Below are 22,672 nucleotides of genomic sequence, written 5' to 3'. Positions count from 1 at the left end.
AGACTCCAACTCCGACCCCTAACTCTAACCTCTTAAACGCCTAATCCTAAACCCAAACCTGAATCTTTTTCTTCATTGCAGCCGACCTCTATAAAGAACTTTCTTTGCGACGACCAGGAAAATGATCCTCACAACGTCTATTTCTCAAAGTCTACTATACTTGGGCGGACGTTAGGTCCTCACAAGTATAGTAATACGCGCGCTCGCTCGACACACACACACACGCACGCACACGCTCACATACACAAATAGTGACCCTGAACTAACAGCCCCTCCGTGAGCAATCTATTTATTTTTGCATGGGCGCGTTAATCGACAGGGCCTGTAATCTTGCAGCGGGGCAGTTGTAGGGATTGATGCTATCACACTCTATTCCTGGAGGAAGCTAATAACCCAAAACCCATGCGTAGTGTGTTTATTCTGCGCTGCTGTGTCTCAGACGCCATTTGGGGGAAGTAGAAACTAGAAATAGGCCTGCTCAATGGCACATGTTTGCCATTGTAAGTATAACAGTCTGTTGCAAGTAACAGTCATGTATAAAAAATGCCCCTTGAACAAAAGAAAAGTATTCATCATGATGCAGAATGTCCCATTTCCCAATGATTTTCAAATGTTTTCAGTGTGTATCATGCAAAAAAACTAAAAAACAAAAGCATACCAATGTGTTTTAGAATAGAATATACTTTTATTTGTCATTGCACACAAAGCATACACTGAGCAACGAAATGTCTAGTTTTGAGGTTGTAGAAGTGTTACACAGGGCTTAATTTGTTAAGTCGGCTCAGCAGCAAATTTTGGTCATAGTCTTTTGAAAAAAAACTTCTATTCAAAAGACTATCTAGTTTTAGTCATATTTTAGTCATCTGAAAGGTTTTAGTCTAGTTTCAGTGTACTAAATATTGTACGATTTTAGTCGACTAAATCGACAGTTGATTTTGCAGACATAAATGTATTTTGACGGGCCTTGATGGCTTTCTAATATCTGATTTTACACTTGGTTGAATGCTGAACATAGCCGAACTACAAGCTCACAACGTGGTGCAGTGTGACATATTGTGAGCTTGTAGATCTGCTGTTTTTCAGGGCACAACTAAACATAAAATCCCTTGTCTTTTAGTTCTACTGGATCTCTTCTCCACTAGTCCCATCCTGACATTTCAGTCTAGTTTATATTTGTAGACAAAATTGTCAATACATGTATAGTCTTCATTTTCGTCATCATAGCTTAGCTTTTGTTTAGCTTTCATTTAGTTTTGGTCAGTGAAAAAAACGTAGTCGACGGACATTTTCTGTCGTAGTTTTAGTCGCCGAAACACTGTTTCGCTCGTGTGTTTGTTTGTATTCTGGTCGTCCGGGGTGTGCGTGCGTGAGTGCGTGCATGCCTGAGTGCGTACGTACGTGCTCTATCAGGTCCTCTACTCCCGGCAGATGCCTCCACTCTGCCGCCTGCCTGCTTCCATTAGCCTCAACTGCACTCTTAACTGTGTGGCTTTGGTTGTGTGTTTTCAGCTCCGTTGGTGTACAGACCATGGTGGGACAGTGCTACTCCATCCATGCATAGAGCACATGTACACAGCACTCTAGAGCCTGCATGTACACATCTAACCTCCCTCGCTGTCGGGGCACAAACCTCCTATTTTAATTTGTTTTATTTTATTTTATATTTTTAACTGCAGTGTCACGCATGAGCATGACAAATACGGCAGATCCGGAAGATCTAAATACGGCACAAAACGCAGTTTTTGCTATTTCTTAATTTGAAATCCTGAAAAGTAACAGTTTTGGCGCACACATGCGCAGACACACGCTCACACACACACGCACACGTATATAAAAATACTGTTAATATTGTTTTAACCTTGTTTCAACCATTTCAACACAACACACCTGTAGCTAGGGGGGTGCGTGTGACATCATCATCATCATACAGTACCCGGAAGTTATGCGGGAACGCCTACCGAGTGTCAAAAAGACGACTTTCTGGCCTTTGCCATGCAGTCCAAACATCCAAACAGAAAAGTCATATCTTTAAACAATGTTTAAACTCACTTTGCCACTCGATTTGCCACTCACTTTATGCATGCACATTCCCTCTATATGTAGCAGTGGCTCAGAGCCTCTGCCTGATGGCCTCAAAAATCTAATATCTCCCCCGGTCCAGAGGGATATACCTTTAGTCTAGTGGTTAAGATGTTGGACTTTCACGCGGGAGGCCCGAGTTCGAATCCCGGTCGTTACATATATAGTTCAGGGCTGTCTGGCACACAAAGAACATCAGAGGCACATCACAGACAGACATGGCGCTGAGAGAAGTATACACGTCACTCCGTCTACTGTTTTTTCCTAGCGTCTTAACCCATTTACGACGGGAACGCGTCTGTGTCGCTTTATAGCTTTTGACCACATTTCACCACTTTTAACCATTATTTTAGCTTGTAGAACATTCTTAACTCAAATATTTGCTTCTGGGTGGGTCCTTGGAACAACACATTTTCGGATTGGGGTCCGCGACCAAATACATATAATTTCTGGGGTCCTTGACATAAAATACTTTGAGCACCACTGATATAGAAAACATAGGTTTTTCATAAATCTGTCATGATTTAGAAGACATTTGTAGAATCTTTTCTCAGGTCTTACTGGATTAAAACTGTCCAGCGCTAGTCCTCCTGTCTTGTCGGACTTGGATACAAAGAGATTATACAGTGGCTGTCGTGAATAATCGATGGGCAGGATCCAGCGAGAAGCCTAAAACAGCATAAACGCCTCGACTTCTTTGAAGCGAGCGTTGAAATATTCATGGCTGCGCCGCTGCGAGTCGGCCCCTCCGATGTGAGGTAACCGCTGTCTTCTCCCTCGTCTGGCTCTCTATCCCGGGCTTTGGGGCCGTGTTTTTATCGTCTGGGCGCTGTGTTTGCGTGACTCGGCAGACAGACGGACGGCTCTTATCGTCTCCCCATGCTGTGAGACTATCATCCCTTATTCCCTCAATGGAGGGCATCGACCATAGCGGACCAAGTAACTCCATTACTCGAGTCAGAGTAGAGATAGTCCTGGTCAAATGGGACTCAACTGCAAGTGACAGTTGCTACAGTATGTCACACATTTACTTGAGTTAAAGTATGAGGACTTGGCTTTAAAAAAATACTTGCGTGTTCAAACCTACAAAATGACTAAGTAAAATCTTCCTTTTTTTATCAGTCCATTGCTGTATTGTAAGACATTTCCCCCCCAAAAAATGTGTCTTTGAAATGCAGAGCTACCAACCTGCACACATTTTGTGTACCAACCACGCAATTCTAGGCGTATAGACACCTAGAATTGCGTGGTTGGTACACAAAATGTGTACAGGTTGGTAGCTTTGGAAATGTATAGTGTAGTGAGACAAGTCCACAAATAATGATACACAAATAATACTCAAGTGAAGTACAGATTTGTCTCTGTCTGGAAACCCCATTATATCCAAAACCTTTCAGGATTTCTCTGCAAAGGTACAGATCGACAGGATAAAAATCTCGAGCTTGTGAATCTGCTACTTTTGATGCTTTAGTATTATCAAGTTTTTTTTTTTTTTTTAACGTACAAAAAGATACAAGGTTTCTGTCCGACAGCAAGTATATACTCAAGTAAATGCACTTTTGTTACTGTCCACCATTGTCCATGGAGACCATGGTCAGTCAGTAAATAAATAAATAGTTTGATTCTGAGCTTTAACATCGATTTAGAATAGAAATATTGTGGCATTAAACATTGCGATATTTGAGTGAATGTCACACTCTGTGCCCAGAAGTGTGCCATGCCTGGGTCGCCTCCCTCATGTTTCCCCCCTTGTTCCCCGGTGATATTCTCCTACTCCCCTCCCTGTGTGGCCTGATTGAGAGACTGGTTCCAACTGAGCAAACCAGCTGTAGACCATGTTTGTAATTGGACTTGGATGTGTATTTAAGTCGTGTTCTGTCTTGTGTTTGGTTGTTGGATTATTGGGTTTATGATTTCTAAGTAAAGACTATTTAAGTTCATTCCTTGTTTCCTGTGGCTGTTTTCCTGCATTTTGGTCCCCCCCCCCCCCCACCCCTACACGACAGCCGCCGCGATGTCGACTCTGCACGCTTGGTGTGAGGTCATTGTCTCGTCTCTCTCTCTCTCTCTCTCTCTCTCTCTCTCTCTCTCTCTCTATCTCTCTCTGAGTGCTAGATAAAGAGCAGCGATCTCTTAGCCGCCCGGCCTCTTAACTCAGTGGGACAGCGCAGCTTTCATGACGCCACCTCGGGCGTCTGACGCATTATTGCTCTCTCTTTTTTTTATATATAGTGCAGGGTCACCCCCAGGGCTCCCCGCGCGGCCAGGAATGAGTCACTACTACTACTACTCTAGTCTCTGGCTGGATTGTGTGTCGGGTGACCGAGGTCAGGCGTTAAGTATAGCGGGGCACTTTTCATCTGAAGCACGGCGGAGAGAGTGGCGGCGCTTAGCGATGCTGATGAACACTGAGTGAATTAGGCCCTCGTCGCTCCGTCTCTCTCTCTCTCTCTCATCCAATCACGTGCGATTATCGTGTTTTTCCCCCTCCGTGTTTTAACTGCGTTGCCCAAAGGTCATCTATAAGAGGGTTGGTTCAGCTGTCTTCGGGAAAAGATATTTTGTGTAAAGTGAAAACAGGAGGTGGTTAAATAAATTACAGACTGACTGTTCTTCTATAAGACACGCACACACGCACGCACGCACACACGCACGCACACTGTGGAAGTGTTATCATGAACACAACTACGTGTGATAAGAAGGAATCAATATTGTGCATAGCACACATTTACAATTTACTCAATGTTACGTTTGGGTTTATAACCTGGGGATAGCCAACAGTTTTTGTGAACCACCACTACAGTTGGTCCAACAACAGATTCATTCCTACTAGATTTATTTATAACTTGAAACTTGGTATCGACCAAGGTTAAAAATCAGTATCAGATCATCCCTGATACTGTATGTACAGTACGATACTCCCACAGTCCCCGGCAACAACAGAGCGCCAACAACAGAGAGTGTGCATGGGTGTTCATCTATAATTCAGCCATCCTGTGCACATATCTTTTGACATTGGAGCAGCATGTGAGGAAATGTTTGCTCAACATCAGTAGCAGAGATGAAGTCGGCAGGTGTGTTGCCTTTGGTTTGACTTTGGACTCTTATGTTTGCTCTGGCTTAGTGTTTCGTTGAGGAAGGTGCCCATGGTTCTCTGGGCCTTTCCTTCCTTCCATCCTTCCTTCCTTCCTTCCTTCCTTCCTCGTCTCAGGCATCTACGAGTGTGACGTGTTGGTGGGACAGTGTTGATTCTGTCAACGGAAAATGTTTGTCGGACGACGATTCCGTCAACAAATACAAACTGAACTGAAATGTTAGGGAGGGACTAGTGGAGAATAGATCCAGTAGAACAAGGCATTTTATGTTTTGGTTGTGCTCTGAAAATAGCAGATCTACAAGCTCACAACACGCCACAGCGACTATGACTGATACTAAAACCAAACTTTTGCTGTGAGAATTACCACTGCTTCCTTCCTCTGTAATCTGAAGTCTCAGACATCTGGGAGTGGGAGCTGTCAGTGGGAGTATATCTGTTGGTATGCAGCAGGTACATCAACAGACTTGTTTATCTGACTGCATTAGGTAGCTCATAACACAATAATAATCCTGCATGCTAGAAGTGCATCCACCACAGCAGGGCTGAGGTAAATTGGGATTAAGGATGTTCCATCATGTTCGGGTGTTATTAGATCAACTGAAATCGCAGGCGTTTAAGGTTTTTTATTTGACGCCCTTGAAGGGATTTGGAAAATACAATGGATGATGTGTGAATGGCTTTTTGTCGTATTATGGTTATGAAAAGAATGCAGTACAAAGTAAGGCAGTTATAAGGATTGTTGCGTGTGCGCGGAGGCGGGCAGTATTTTCTCTCTGCTGTAACACATTCTATTCTGTGTGTCCGTATATCTTATTCATGATGAAGGAAAAAGTAACACATGGCCCAGGACAATTAAATGTTCATGACTTGTCCATGACAGCCGCCTGTCCTCGTTCAGGTCTCTGACAGCCGCGGGGATTGAACTCTTTCTGAGTCCTGAGACACCTCCAGTGCTTTCTAAGTCGTCAGACAGAGTTCAACCAGAAATCTGATGAATTCATAATGATCCTCATGAACCTGAACACTGAGCAGACAGACGCTATAAAGACACGTCACAATTGAGCCTGCGGTTTTCCACGTGCAGGTCGGCCCAGGCTGGGTGTTGGTCAAAAGCAAATTTGGTTAATACAGCATCTCTTCATGTGACCACCGCGCTCTGACTGTAGGTGCGCTACCCGTTCAAAACATATCAAAATAACGGTAGTGGGTCGCACACGCCAAGACTTCAGTTCAAATTGTTTATTTCATATTTGAACAGGGCCAAACGTTTCGGCTGTCCAGCCTTCATCAGTGTGAACACACTGATGAAGGCTGGATACCTACCGTTATTTTGTTAATACAGCATCTTTTTAGCAAAAGGCCGATGCACACCTCAGAAGGCTAGTGACAGGTGCGTAGGGCAATAAAGCATACTTAAAAAGGTTATTCGTCTGCCCTGATGAAGGTCTAATCGACCGAAACGACGCAATAAAGAGCAACATCTTTGGCAAGTTTCTGACAGTGTGCGGGACCTTTTCTTTGATTTTCAAGGATAACCTTTTTAGCATCTAAATCTGTTTTCCCTGTGGCACAAAGCCTTTTCAGACGGGGTGGGTCTGGGGCCAAACACACAAAGAAAACTGTCTGAATTGAACATTAAATGACGGCCATCTTCACTCTCCCCCTCCACAGAGGACCTGCTGCCTGCCGGCTTCCCCAACATCGACATGGGCCCCCAGCTGAAGGTGGTGGAGCGAACGCGAACCGCCACCATGCTCTGCGCCGCCAGCGGCAACCCCGACCCCGAGATCACCTGGTTCAAGGACTTCCTGCCCATCGACCCCAGCGCCAGCAACGGGCGGATCAAGCAGCTGCGTTCAGGTAAGGACAGAGGCGAGCCGGCCGTGTGTGGCCTTCATAATAACCCCCTGGTTACTTCATTTCAGCCGTGCTTTGAAGTACCGATGAGGGGGTTGGGGTGGGTTGTCAGGGTCGTTTTGTTTCCAACGGAGCAGCAGTTGGACAGCTTCTTCTTTCTTCTCCTCGCGCTGACATTTGAGTTTGGCCCTGAGAAGGAGCGGGAAGACAACAGACAGACGGAAAACGATGACATTCTCAGAAAGGCTCAGTCTCTCAGTCTTTATTTCAGCCATGAGGGCATTTAATCCATTTAGGACTGACGTCGAAATTTAAAAAATGTCTTCAAAATCCTGACAGTTTTCTGAAAAACCTCATGTTTTTGTATCAGTGGTGCTCAATATTTCATGTCAAGGACCCCCACAAATATATGTCATTGGCCAACGACCCACATCTGAAAATATGTTGTTCCAGGGCCCTCCCCAGAAGAAAAACGTTCACTCTGAAAGAATATATATTCAAAGATCTGTGCCACATTTTCACGATTTTTCAAAAATAGCAGACCTACAAGCTCGCTATGAGCTTGTAGATCTGCTATTTTTCAATAGCTAAATTATAACATAATGTTTAAAACACCAAAACGGGTTCCTGCCCAAAATGGGTTAAGGGCAACATGTTTAAACCCATCTTTTTAAGTTTGTTTGCAGCAAAGCTTGCAGTGCGTTACATCATGCCTTGCATATCAAAAGCAATATAGTTTAGGAGCGTCTTGAAAAAAAAAAAACGTCTGAAACGGCAGTAATTGAGGCCTTCGCATGATTTACTACGCCCTCAGAAAATGTGTCATATAGTGTAGGGAGAAGCAGCGCCATTCCAAATTGCTCTCTGCCACAACAAACGTGGTGGATATGTCGTCTTGTTTCCCATTGATCGCGGTCCCATTGAGAGACCCGCTAAAGCAAAGTCTAATTATGTAGCTAATTAGGAGCAGGGCCTGGGGCGGCCCCGGGCAACACAGTGGTAGATATTTTAGGTCGATCATTCGTCAGAAAAAAAATCCAATGGCTCCTATTTGATTTGCCGCTGCTAATGTAAATCAGGGTAGACACGACTAAATAAAGGCTCTGCGGCCATCGAGTTACTGCTCCAGTTGTTGCCTCGCGATCATTACACTGACATTACTTCCATGCGTTTGGCTGGGCAGTACCGAGCCTTTAGATGATGAGGCGCAGAACTCTGACATCCCAGATGCGTTTTAATTCCCCCCCCCCCGCTGCGACTCACCGACTGCTGTTTCTATTACTGGCAGTCCTTTTTAGATTTGTAATCCTGGGAACCCCTTTTGGTGTTTTAACCCTTCTGGACGTGAACCCCTTTTGGGGTTAAAAATAAATAATTAAATTGATGCCGCTATGTAAATGTCTGAAATGTTTCAGAAAACATAGGTCAGGATGTAGAAAGCATTTTTAGAATCGGCCTTGCAGTCCAAAATGTGTTAAATGGTTGAGCACATCAGAATTGAGATGATTAAACCGGGTTCGACCCCAATCGTGTCCAAAAAACCAAAAAAAAAAGAGAGTTTGGAGGAGTGGTGGAATGTGAGCTCCGTGCGATGGGATGTTGCACAAGTCTCCAGGCTGCTGTGTTCCTGCATGTAGTGGCTCTTGGCAGGCCCAGGACGTGGCCTCATGGTGGAAGGAGCAGACACTCCAGGAGATCTTCAGGGAGAGCTGCCAAAGGCTTGATTTCGACTTTATTCTGAGGACAAGGGGGCCACCTTGGGGGATTTGTTTAAACAAAACCAAAAAGAAGACAGAGTTGTGCACCGCGTTTCTCATGCTACTGCTTCCACTGCCTGGCCGCTGTTTGTCATACCTTAAACGCCCCATGCCAGTTAACGCTCACTTTGATGTTACCCATTTAAATCAGGGAATACACCATTGTGGTGAAAAGCCATTTAGATCACAATTATCTTAAATTAACTGCGATGTTACACAGTTAAACGGCATTTACTATGCGGCTCTCATTCAACATATGCCAGTCCTTAGAGACAGTTTTGTCCAAACTGGTTTACAATACTAGAAAGGGCATCGCTACATTGTTTGCGTTGGTGGTCCCTAGTGGAAAAACAAGCCACTTATCCATGGCACTGTTATTGCCAAGCTATGCCCAGCTACACTCCCACCATAGGGGCTCATTTATTAAGTTTTAACAAGCAAACATTCATAACAAACAAAAAAATTACGAAGCAGCGCTGGTATGCACCACCGAGATAGGCTTTGCTTTCCTGATTTATGAAGGCCATTTTGCGTTTAGACGGGTTATAGTCCAATGGCAACGCAGTGAAATCCTCAGGGTTCATTCATCCACTTAACTCTGAGAGGGTTCCAATGTAACCGGGTGTGTGTGTGTGTGTGTGTGTGTGTGTGTGTGTGTGTGTGTGTGTGTGTGTGTGTGTGTGTGTGTGTGTGTGTGTGTGCCCTCTCAGAGTTAAATTAACACTGAGCATTTCGACTGTCGAGGACTGAATTAACACAGCGGGGTATTCTGCCTATCCTCCCTCTTGTTTGTCCGTCTGACTCACACTGTCTCTTTGATGTCTCACTGAAACTGATGGTTGTCCTCAATGCTGTCTGTCTGTCTGTCTGTCTGTCTGTCTGTCTGTCTGTCTGTCTGTCTGTCTGTCTGTCTGTCTGTCTGTCTGTCTGTCTGTCTGTCTGTCTGTCTGTCTGTCTGTCTGTCTGTCTGTCTGTCTGTCCGTCCGTGTGTTGAAACTGTTGATGTGTCTCTGTTCACATCTCAAAGTCTTCAACTTCTTCCATCTTGACATTCTACGACCCACCTCCTATAACCGGCTTCAACTTCAAGTCTAACCAGCTTCACTTATAAAATGTTTTCTATTTCAGTTGTCATCGAGCACTGTTGTAAACCTTTTATTGACTGCAATCTTGTTTTATAGCCGATAACAAGTTTGAGTTACAATTACAGAACACGAGCCAGTAAGCTGTTTTTGGTCTATAATGATATAACTGTGAACTCCGTACATCACGTTAAACTCAAAAAGTTAAGCAGTTAGTTGACATTTGTGGCTTGGAGTAACCCTAACTTAATTGTGCTTGCGCTGATGTTTATGACAGCTGTTTTACTTTTAACACAAAAAAAGCGACCTACCTCAACTGTGGTTCCCATGACTCTTGGGTGGCGACCTCTCTCTCTCTCTCTCTCTCTCTCTCTCTCTCTCTCAAAACAACTTTTTCAGCCTCACCCTGAAATGAACTATATTCTCTTCTTCCCTCCCCTTTCCTTTTTTCTGTTTTACTTTCTCTTTCCTTTCCTTGTCCTTCCTCTTGTGGTTCTCAGAAGCCTTTGGTAAGTTACTATAAGTGCCACGAGCCCCACACCCCACCCGAGTCTCCTTGAAGGCAGATGGCCTTTTCAAAACCACTCTTCCAAAAGACTGTGCATGCCCTCCCCTCACCCCTCCTCCAACCCCCCCCCCCCCCCCTCTCTCTCTCTGTGTTTCTATTTCTCATGCTGCCAGCGATGCCAGCATTGTGTCGTCTCTCTCTCCCCGCCGGAAGGTGACACAAGGACATTTAGCGCTGTGACAGCAGCGCACGTTGTTATCATTACCGCTCATCCACCTGTGACACACACGTACAGTACAGAGTGTCTCTTCTACCCAGTGCTGCACACTCACTGTGAACTGACCAGTACGACCACAGTCTGCTACTGTTGGTCACTATGAACTGACCAGTACAACCACAGTCTACTACTGTTGGTCACTGGGAGCTGACCAGTAAAACCACAGTCTGCTACTGTTGGTCACTATGAGCTGACCAGTACGACCACAGTCTGCTACTGTTGGTCACTGGGAGCTGACCAGTACAACCACAGTCTGCTAATGTTGGTCACTATATGAGCTGACCAGTACGACCACAGTCTGCTACGGTTGGTCACTATATGAGCTGACCAGTACGACCACAGTCTACTACTGTTGGTCACTGGGAGCTGACCAGTACAACCACAGTCTGCTACTGTTGGTCACTATATGAGAGCTGACCAGTACAACCACAGTCTGCTACTGTTGGTCATTATATGAGCTGACCAGTACGACCACAGTCTGCTACTGTTGGTCACTGTGAGCTGACCAGTACAACCACAGTCTGCTCCTGTTGGTCAATATGAGCTGACCAGTACAACCACAGTCTGCTCCTGTTGGTCACTATGAGCTGACCAGTACGACCACAGTCTGCTACTGTTGGTCACTATGAGCTGACCAGTACGACCACAGTCTACTACTGTTGGTCACTGCGAGCTGACCAGTACGACCACAGTCTACTACTGTTGGTCACTGCGAGCTGACCAGTACGACCACAGTCTGCTACTGTTGGTCACTGCGAGCTGACCAGTACAACCACAGTCTACTACTGTTGGTCACTATGAGCTGACCAGTACGACCACAGTCTGCTACTGTTGGTCACTGCGAGCTGACCAGTACGACCACAGTCTGCTCCTGTTGGTCACTATGAGCTGACCAGTACAACCACAGTCTACTACTGTTGTTCACTGGGAGCTGACCAGTACGACCACAGTCTGCTACTTTTGGTCACTGCGAGCTGACCAGTACAACCACAGTCTGCTACTGTTGGTCACTATGAGCTGACCAGTACAACCACAGTCTGCTACTGTTGGTCACTATGAGCTGACCAGTACAACCACAGTCTGCTACTGTTGGTCACTATCAGCTGACCAGTACAACCACAGTCTGCTACTGTTGGTCACTGCGAGCTGACCAGTACGACCACAATCTGCTACTGTTGGTCACTGGGAGCTGACCAGTACAACCACAGTCTGTTATTGTTGCTCAAGGTGAGCTGACCAGTACAACCACAGTCTGCTACTGTTGGTCACTATGAGCTGACCAGTACAACCACAGTCTGCTACTGTTGGTCACTATGAGCTGACCAGTACGACCACAGTCTGCTACTGTTGCTCAAGGTGAGCTGACCAGTGCAACCACAGTCTGCTACTGTTGGTCACTATGAGCTGACCAGTACGACCACAATCTGCTACTGTTGGTTACTATGAGCTAACCAGTACGACCACAGTCTGCTACTGTTGGTCACTATGAGCTAACCAGTACGACCACAGTCTGCTACTGTTGGTCACTGTGAGCTGACCAGTACGAGTCCGACCACAGTCTGCTACTGTTGGTCACTATCAGCTGACCAGTACAACCACAGTCTGCTACTGTTGGTCACTGGGAGCTGACCAGTACGACCACAGTCTGCTACTGTTGGTCACTGGGAGCTGACCAGTACAACCACAGTCTGCTACTGTTGGTCACTATGAGCTGACCAGTACAACCACAGTCTGCTACTGTTGGTCACTATGAGCTGACCAGTACGACCACAGTCTGCTACTGTTGGTCACTATGAGCTAACCAGTACAACCACAGTCTGCTACTGTTGGTCACTATGAGCTGACCAGTACAACCACAGTCTGCTACTGTTGGTCACTATGAGCTAACCAGTACAACCACAGTCTGCTACTGTTGGTCACTATGAGCTAACCAGTACAACCACAGTCTGCTACTGTTGGTCACTATGAGCTAACCAGTACAACCACAGTCTGCTACTGTTGGTCACTGCCTGGGACCTGACCAGTACGACCACAGTCTGCTACTGTTGGTCAAGGTGAGCTGTTCACATAAAGTGGGGAGTGGGTGTTCCTTCCTGATAGGAAACTAAATCACTGTACTGTCCCTTTTCTTTATGTGGCGAGAAATACAGACGATATCTGAGGCTCATTAAAATGCTGCAACTCAAGCCAATCTGTAACCCCCTATATGCACACACACACACACACGCACACACACACACACACACACACACACACACACACACACACACACACACATGCGTGCACGCACACACACACACAGTAAATTGATTCCAGCTTTTTGCAATAACATTCCCCGGCCGTCCAATATAGAGAAAAAGAAAAAAAGGAGCATTTGGAGCTGGCGGTGATTGGTGACAGGGGTGGAAGTATGTTGGGTTCCTTCCAGGTGAGGGACAGACGCTGAGAGAGCAGCTGAGGACCTCCCCCTCCCACCCAGAGACTATACGACCACACATCCAAAAGATTGCTCTCAGGAGAAAAATTCTTTCATTTTATTTTTCCTCCTCCTGCCCAGCTGGCTCTCCTCCCAACATACCAGCACACCCTCCCCCCCCCCCCCCCCCAACCCCAAACCAAGCTCAGAAGCCAGTCCCAAGGACAGACACAGAGAGAGAGAGAGAGAGAGAGAGAGAGCTCAAGGAAACAATTAATTTGTCCTCCTCCCGGGGCTTCTGTTTGAAGCCACTTTCCTCAAACCCACTCGGGGGGGAATTACTTTTATCTTTTTAATCTCTTTGTTTGAGGCGATTTATGCTTTGCTTAGATAACATAATGTAGAGAGATGAGGAAGGGAGAGGGCGGACACATGTTAACTGCCTGGGAACATTACTGACCCAAAATAATATCAAATCCCATATTTAGAACCAGTGACGTACTTAATATATCAAAAAAATAATAATCAACTAAATTAGTCTGATTAACCATGCACTTATATAACCAGTGGTTCCCAAACTGTTTCATGTCAAGGACCCCCAAAATGACACTCATTAGCTCGCGGACCACAATTATATGCCATATGATATGCCAAGGATCCCCCATTAATCCCTTATCCATATAAGGGTCCATTTGATTCCAAACTATATCATTTAGCTGGGGTCCCCCTGGAACTCAACTTTGGGAACCACTGACCTAGCATATATGCTTCATTGCACAACAAAAGTGAAAATAGCCAATCTCCACAAGCTCACAGCGTGACGTGTTGTGTGAGCTTCTAGACCTGCTGTTTTTATTTGTTTTTATTTATTATTCATTAATCATATTCGAGCCAAAAGTTCACCTAGCCCTAGCACTAGGTCTGCTTGACATGCATCACGAGTCAATTATATCCGGCCTCAACTGTGTTCTTGTGGATAAAATGTGAAAGGCTGGCAAATGGCTATATAAACGTAATATTATATTAGTTAATCATTCAGGTTAATCATCAGGAGATAATTACCACGTGAGAAACTATAGGGGTGTCATTTTGGGGCATCAGGGGATTGGCAAATGTCACCCCCTAGTGTTCACATTTAACCTCAAATTCAGATTTCATCACAGTCGATGGCCGTCCATCTGCATGTGATATACGTGTTTCAATTTAGATAAACGTTTTAACATTTTGAAACGTCTTTTCGACCTCCAAACAAATTCTGAAAATAGTTGATCTACAAGCTCCAAGCGACACGTTGGAGATAGAAAGTGATAGCTTGCAGATCCACTATTTTGAGCTATTTTAGAAATGGGGCTATATGGTAACTTAATTGTTTCCCCCCCCCCCCCCCCCCCCCCACACCCAGCCTATTTATTTTTTAAATTACGCCCTCTGTGAGAAAGTGTTCTCACAGTAGCGAGTTACACATTGATTTGGAGTGAAAGTTAGAAGAATGGCACATCTGTGGAAGTAGCTGAGCCACTGAAGGCTTCCTCTGTGTGTAAAGTTACTGTTTAGCTCTGATTCCTTTTCTACTTAAGAGCTCTCACTGGAAAGCCCGTTCAGTCAGCGCTATTCTGGATTTATACTGATGAGAAAAAGTCCTGGACCCCCCCAAATCCGCTCAATGTTTGTGCTTCTTGGTGCAGCACATTAGTATGTGCGCACGCATTCACACACACACACACACACACACACACACACACACACACACACACACACACACACACACACACACACACAGTCAAGCGGCTTGACAGGCCATATTCTTCAATCCACCCCCTTTACCAGGAGCAGATGTGTTTCCAACATAAAATAATAAGCTTATAGACGAAAAGACTACTGGGGACCACTTTTGTGGCCATGAGGATATCGCAAGTGCATGGGCCCCCAAATAAATAATGGCAAATCACTAAGATTCAGATGAAAATATAAAATTATTATAATAACAAACAAAAAAAGATGACATTTTTGGACCAACCTTTTCTGGACCTGATCCAGAAATCGTTGAAAACCACATTTTCTTCGTGCAAAAGTGCGATTTTTGATCATCATGGCTGTTGTTTCACGATCGGTGCACTGGGTAAAGCCCCAAATCTTCTGAACCAGTCCTGTCTTTTTTTCCAACCGGTACTGCTATCAGTATTGATATCGGTCAATACGACCATGGGAATGGTTCCGCTCTGCCCATGTGGGGGATTGCCTTACACTGAACCCAAAGCCTCCGTATCTATGGAAAACACATTTTTATACTACTGGCTTTGCCCCGACCGAAGGACTTGACTGGCTGCCTAGCTGATGGGCTAACCGGGGCTGGTTATATGCATGCAACGCTGGCAGGGCTGTGATATTTGCATGCCGAGCCCCAGGCAGAGAGGAGAGCTCTTCTAGAGGTGTGTGTGTGAAGAAAGGAAGGAGGCAGGCAGCCTGACATTTCTCCCTGGTCCTTCCCCCAGGGCTCCGGCCCCCGAGGCCATCGCCGGCCTTGTCAGCCAGAGCAGAAGCGGTGCATATTCATAGAGAATAAGGTCTGTGAGGGGCGCCCACTGTGGCTGCCACGCCATTTCAGATTCACTGCCACTATTTGCGTTACTAGACATGAATCAATGCATGTGAATGCAGTGTTATATTGTATAAAATGAGATGTATTTATATCAGTCACATGACGTCTTGCGTCGTCATTTAGTGCCGTAAAAAAACGTAGACTTTGCTGGCAAACGATTTAGGTCATAAATGCTCTAAACAAACGTCCATAGACTTGGCTTCAAAAACAATGTCATCTTCAAAATCCACGCATTGGAGGGGCTAGCGCCCCTCAAAAGTGAGGGGCGCCTTTTATCATGATGATCACATGACATCACGGGGGGCATGCTTACAGCAAACATGAAAAGTCTTTAGACTTAATTGGCTGCCACGGGGGGTATGCTGAAAACGGGGTGGAATGTCTGCTTAAAGCAAACATTAAAGGTCAATAGACTTGGCAGCCACATGACGTCACGAGTGAAAGCCAGACGTTAGAGGGGCTAGCGCCCCTCAAAGGTTCAACACGTTGACCTTAATACATACATCCGACAGAGACACTGCATGTCCCTGGCTTGCGCCATGTCTGGATTTAGATACATTATACATACAACACGCCCCATTAACATTCATATATACACAAGTCAAACATGTAAGCAGATTGAAGTCCTGATATTTTGGTAGGATGTGGAACGCTGTATAGCGTACCGTTCACCTCGGCTGTGACCTGCGGAGGGAGACAGGGGCTTATCCAGATGAGGCCATGTGCCAAAACCGGCTCAGGCCCCGTGCCAGGACCTCTGGACTCATCTCCGCAGTGACGCGAAGGTCAGCCAATCCAACCCGCGGGCCCAGGGTTGGGCTAAAGACCACCGCGCTTTGCCAAATCACGCAATCCTCCCCCAAAGCCTACAGTATACACTCCCTCCCCACCCCCATCCTGCCTCGATGCGGCCAGCAGATGGCCTTATACCTCCCTGGCCAGGATTTGCCCGCGGCCTCTGGCTCGGATACAATCATAATCCTCGATCATATTTTGAATATGATTTTGGACGGAACAGCTGGGGGCAGGCGGGATATGCCAATAATCCCACACGGTGCGGTCGACAACGCAGGGGCGAGATCATTGGCCCACGGAGGTGTATTTGGGTCATTGTCACCCCTAAGCAGATGATCTGTGCCCGCTGGCTGGCTGGCTCCAGCCGTCGGCTCACCCGGGCTTAAGACTCGGGGCTTTACGGCCCCGAGGGTTAGCGTGCTGCAACGCAGGTGGATCTGTCGTTGGAATTGATTCTCACGCAGCGGCATCCTCCACGTAGCCTTCTCTCCAGTCAGATAAAACTGTCAGGATTCTCATTTCGTTTTGGTTTCTATTTCCTCCGCTCTACCCCTGAGACGTTTGTCTTCATGATTCCCTTTTCATTTCCCCCCATTGTCTGTTTTTATTAACTTTTTATTTTTTATGAAGCGATGGATTTAAACTTAACTGCCTTTGTTACTCTTCCACCTATTCCGTATCTCCACCCCTCAACCCCTCCCCTCCTTTGTCTCCCTTATAACGACCAAGTCCTTTTTTTAAAGGTTCAACTGACGCTTTTGGCTTTACACAAACCTGCTTCTATTAACCTAACCTTAACCTAACTATAACCTAACCTAACCTATCCTAACCTCACCCTAACCTGTAACCGAATTATAACCCAACACCTCAACCTCACCCTATAACCTTATCCTAACTATAACCACACCATAACCTTATCCTAACCTTAACCTAAATGTAACCTAATCTAACCTAACTGTACCTATTACGTTTTTTGACTCCCTAACTCCTCAACTAAAACAAAACCTCCCAACTAAACTGAAGAAAACATAAAGTGACCAGCTTCCTGCGGCCCTCTAAACGAAACTCTAACTCTTTAACAACGTAACAACTTCCCAGAATCCTCTGCTCCTCTTCCTTGTGTTATTGTGACATCTGATGACACGGTCCGTGAAATTGCCCTAGACATGAAGTTAGTCAGACAAATCATTGCAATTTCCCCTTTTTTGTCTGGTTTTTCAATGACACCCACTGTTAATCAGTCCCAGCTATGCCTGCTGTGCACTGTAATAGAATGCTAGTATGGTTACAATAATACCAATATTGATGACAGGTTTACAGAGGAAGGGAATGCATTTGCTGTCATCAACAAGGAGTTATTGGAAGCAATTATTTTTTCTGAATAGCTCTGAAAAGTGGTTGACACAATTGGCTCGCCACTTGACAATTTGTGAAGATTTCTTGCCTAAATTGAAAGTTGCCCTATGTTGAAAGTGGTTAGAAATGAGACACCTTGATACATTATGCAACTGTGATAGTCTAAGGCTAATAACAACAAGCTCAGACTGTGATGGGTTCCATTACCTATTCAGTTGGCAAAGCCCACAAACTCAAATGGAATTTACTTCACCTTGACCGTGAGTCCCAAATTCAAAGCTTTGTGTTTCTCCTTGAGTTTTACGAATGAAATAACTAGAAACACAGTGCGCAGCAAAGCAGGGGAAGTGTGTATATGCACATGTGTGTATATTCACATATATACTTATATATATGTACGCCTACTGTATATGTGGGAGATTTGAATAGCAGACAGAAGCACAGCCACTTCACTGCTGGTATCACAGAGGACGTGCTGGGACTCAGTATGCAGGGGAGGCGCGCGACGGTCTGACCAGGACAAAATCTAATCTCCCCTCTGCTAATGGATTGGATGGCTTTTGGAAATTGCCAGCACCGTTTTACATCTTAAACACCGCTGCTTGTTCTGAGCGCTGTCCATGATGAAGACGATGATGATGATGTGCTTTTGTTTGGGCCACTGAGTGGGTGACAGGCGGCGTTGTTGACAGGAAGGGACACGTAGCGCTTAGATAGATGTGTTGGATGTAAACACGCACACTCATAACGGCGTGCATCACTCACACACTAATCTCTCAAGAACAGATTCTGTGCTGCGCTTCCGAATCTGTCAGCAAGGCCATTCAGAACGTGTATACACTGTTGATAGTGGGAATGAAAACACAGGCGCACCACAGGAAGTTGGAGGGCTGAGGCCGGGACCAAACGGGCCAACTTCCTATGAAGTTGGCTCACACACAGACACCTCTGTGTCTGTGTGTGAGGAATCTGGGAACCGATCGGCAAAAGAAAAAAAGAAGCAGCACCCTCTGCTGTTTGTTTTTTGTGTGGTGGTGTGTGTGTGTGTGTGTGTGTGTGTGTGTGTGTGTGGTTCCAAACTATCATTTAGCTGGGGACCCCTGGAACTCCCTGAAGGACCCCTGGGGGTCCCCGGACCCCACTTTGTGCGCCACGGTTGGAGGCGGCGTGACCTCTTGACCCCCGCGAGCCCCTAAGTAGGCCATCTATTCTGGGCTGCAGTCTGCCAATGCAAGGCCACCGCCCTGTCAGAGAGAGAGAGAGAGAGAGAGAGAGAGAGAGGGAGAGGGAGAGAGAGGGAGAGAGAGAGAGAGAGAGAGAGAGGGAGAGGGAGAGAGGGAGAGAGAGGGAGGGAGGGATGGAATGGAGAAGAGAGACAGAGGCAGACAGGCAGGCAGAGAGTACTTACACAGTAAGTTTAACTGTGTAGAAACAGAGAGGTAGGAGGGGGAAAAAAAGATTGGGACAGAACAGAATGACATGCAGTTGGAGTGAGTGAGACAGGAAGGCATAAAGTCAGAGAGAGAGAGAGGGGGGGGGGGGTTAGGGGGCAAGGGAGGGTCAGACATGATACAAGATGGAAAAGTAGCGCAGCGAAATGAAACCAGACAAAAAGATGAGTGCCAGGTCACAGTTCATCGGCGATGCCTTCACCAGCCTTCAGCCCTGCCGATAAGAGACACACTTTTAACACCGTATAGCAATATGACTCAAGACTTCATTCGAGAGGCTCATCACCACCACCAGTCCCTCAGCTCAATACCGTGTGTGTGTGTGTGTGTGTGTGTGTGTGTGTGTGTGTGTGTGTGTGTGTGTGTGTGTGTGAGAGAGATATGGGAGAATTGGCTTGCAGCAGCGAGGCAAAACGTGTAACACCCAACACGTAAGCTCACAGTACACAATGCAGCAGGACACACACAGTGTACATGACGCTAGAGTGTATAAGCTGATAGAGTAGAGGGAGAAAGCAGTCTGTTGAATGGCCACAGACGTAGGCGTGAGGTGAGGTACAGATTTGATGTGTTCCAGGCCGCCAGGCTTGTGGAAAAGATGTATGGACAAACCCAGAAACATGAAATCGAAAGCGAGCAGCTCCAACTCTCACTTTGACTGATGGCTGCTTTTCCACTGCATTCCATCATGGTTCAGCCCATGTGGCCCAGAACAGGGACGCCGTGATGCTGAAAGTGGTAAAGAATCTTTACCAAGTGTCTTTACTAAAGATACATAAAACAAAAGGCCATTGTAAATGTGCAATGAATCAATATTGAGAGCAACTGCACAGCCTATCTTTCAACTAAATGTTATCAGAAAACATTCTGCTTGACTGTGCAAGTCAAAATGGAGATCGATTCCAGACAGCGTTAGTGTTTGTTTTTTTTTCGCTCTCCGAATTATACAGGGATCCTTGAAAGCAAAACAGTTTGATAACCGCTTTTTATACGACAAAAAACCAAGCCCAAAGCGCGTATAGAGTGGAGTAGAGTTGAGCCAGTGGTAACATGCAGTGGGAAAGCGCCATTAGACTGTCTATATGCTGACTTAAAGCCAGCCCACCCTGGCCTCGCAGCGACAACCCCGGTATCATTGCATTTAACCCGGCCTCGTTCAAGGTCAATTGGCTGGGAAAGAGAGGGCTTATGGCCAGTGCGGAGCAGGCCTGTCAACTTAAGGCCAATCCTCTTTAGCCTTTGCCTTATCAAGCAGAGAAGTGGCAATGATAAAACACACTTCTGTCTTAACATCCAGCTCAGCCAACCGGGCACCGCCGCGCCTCCTGCCTTAGAATGTCGCCGCTGTGTACGGCAGAAACCTTGTATCTTCATATTTCATCTACTGGTATGTGTTGTAAGATGACACGCAATGGATCTATTGGAGCACATGCAGGTTCTGTTTCTCCCATTTGCTGTAAAGCAGTGGTTTTCAACCAGTGGTCCTTGAGGGGGTTCCAGGTATGTGGTCCCCAGCTAAATGATGGAGAGTTGGTAACCACATGGACCCTTATAGATCTTTATTCTTTAGCGGAAAATGAAACCAAATTTGGTTTCATTTTACGCTCTCAGGAGCATTACTTAATTTCCAAGAAGTCTACACAGTTAGAGTTATTTTGAATGGTTATTTTGATCAATATTTGCCTGTTATCTCTCCTGTGGTACCAACATCAATACAGTGTGGAATAGTGGATCCAACTTATCCAACGACAACAGCATATTCTAAGTCTTGGGTCTGAGCGGCTAAATGGCCCGTGGCTCAAAATGCTGCATAAATAATGGACCTTGATATGAAAAGGGTTGAAATCCACTGCTTAAAAGCAGCAGTCTTGGACATATAATACACGGTTTCCACGCGACGGCGGCGACGACGACAAAGCAAGAAAGAGAGCGAGATAACGGGTCCCCATTGCACCTCTGTGAGACCAGCGGTGTCGCCTTTGTTTTCCGTCCGTCCGTCCCCCCGTCCCCCCCCTTTTGAGACTCACGCTTTATAAAATAACAATTTAACAAAAGCAAACGAGGCCGATTGTCACGGAGCCCCCAGTGATCTTGTCCCCATGCAGCGCCTGATGAATTACACTGATGATGCTGTCTGTCTTTGTCTCTGGTTCTCTGTTGTTTCTACAGAGAGTACCCCCATCCGAGGTAAGACCCCCCCCCCCCTATATAAACCACCACCATAAAAAAAAGGCTTCCAACTAACACACATAACAAGACATAACAATAACCTCTTTTAACGCTTCTCCACCGCCCTTTATCAAGTCTAAGGTATACTGTAAGCTACGGACGATAGAGGGAGAACCAAAAACCGTGGAAGCCTCCTTTTAAAAGCATCGGCAACGTCTACCCCTCCTGTTTCCAGCGGAATGTCTCATTCATTTGTTCCGTGTTCCGTGTGTGTGTCTCTGCTTTCTGTCCCTCGATCTGTCCCATGGTCCATTCCATTCATTGGCGTGTATCGTAAATGTCCAAAGCTGTGTGTGTGTGTGTGTTTTGTGTTTTCCCCCTCCCCCTCTTCACCTCAACGCAGGGACATCACTGAAAGATATGATATTGTGACGGACATGATATATGTTATGTGTTATGATTATGTTGGATGGGGATGGGGCGGGTGGGTGGATGGATGGGTTGAGTGCAGGTTTATTAGGAGCCAGTTGGTGTGTATGCTGACATTCTAATTGTTTGGACATGTGGCGGGTGGATGGGTGGGTGGGTGGATGATGGTGGTGGGGGAGTTCATCTGTGTTGATTCAGCTATACGGCTTAATGAACGCCGCGCCACGTATAAACCATCCCTGGCATTCCAGGCTGCACCTGTCCTCCCTCTCCTCTCCTCCGCCTGCCTTGATAATATCCTCATGTGTTTGTTGCCGAGAGAGGCCATGATGCTGATGATGATGATGCCCACATTATGTATGTTAATGTCCTGGTCCCCACCACCCAACCAATCCCCCCTTCTCCACACACACACACACGCACACCTACACATTCACATACACGCACACGCAGATCGTAACAGGGAGGCTGCAGGAATGCAAGGAGAGCCGTACCCTGCATAAATTACCTTTGATTTCATTTCCCCTTTTCTCCTGTTGCTCTGCAGTGTGCATCACCGCTGCTCTGGAGAGAATAAACCCTTTTTGTTTAAATATAATGGCTTGGTCCCAGATGTACTGTATGTCTATAATGTATATGTTACGCACGTATTTTCGGTCAAAGGTCTCATCCCCCAGACTAGGTAGATACTAGATAGGTTCCCAGTTTGGGAAGCTAAAACCACCTCGCATCACGATGTACTGTGACATTGTAGATCTGCTAGTTTTTTGCCCAATGAAATGCACAAAATATGGACTCCA

The 22,672-nt window shown here is 46.0% G+C and overlaps 1 protein-coding gene across 1 annotated transcript in view; it reads left to right on the top strand.

Moving 5' to 3' along the window:
- The window catches only part of ptprsa (protein tyrosine phosphatase receptor type Sa), a 262,736-nt gene that overhangs the window by 111,024 nt on the left and 129,040 nt on the right, over positions 1-22,672 (top strand). Inside the window, 1 exon segment of the mRNA XM_083768114.1 lies at positions 6,848-7,036. Within this exon segment, the coding sequence (XP_083624240.1) occupies positions 6,848-7,036 (189 nt within the window).

The sequence above is a fragment of the Protomyctophum parallelum genome (genome assembly GCF_964188405.1).
Source record: "Protomyctophum parallelum genome assembly, chromosome: 6".
NCBI classification, from domain to species: Eukaryota; Metazoa; Chordata; class Actinopteri; order Myctophiformes; family Myctophidae; genus Protomyctophum; species Protomyctophum parallelum.
The sequence above is the reverse complement of the archived record's forward strand: the minus strand, read 5'-3'. Positions and strand labels throughout refer to the sequence as shown.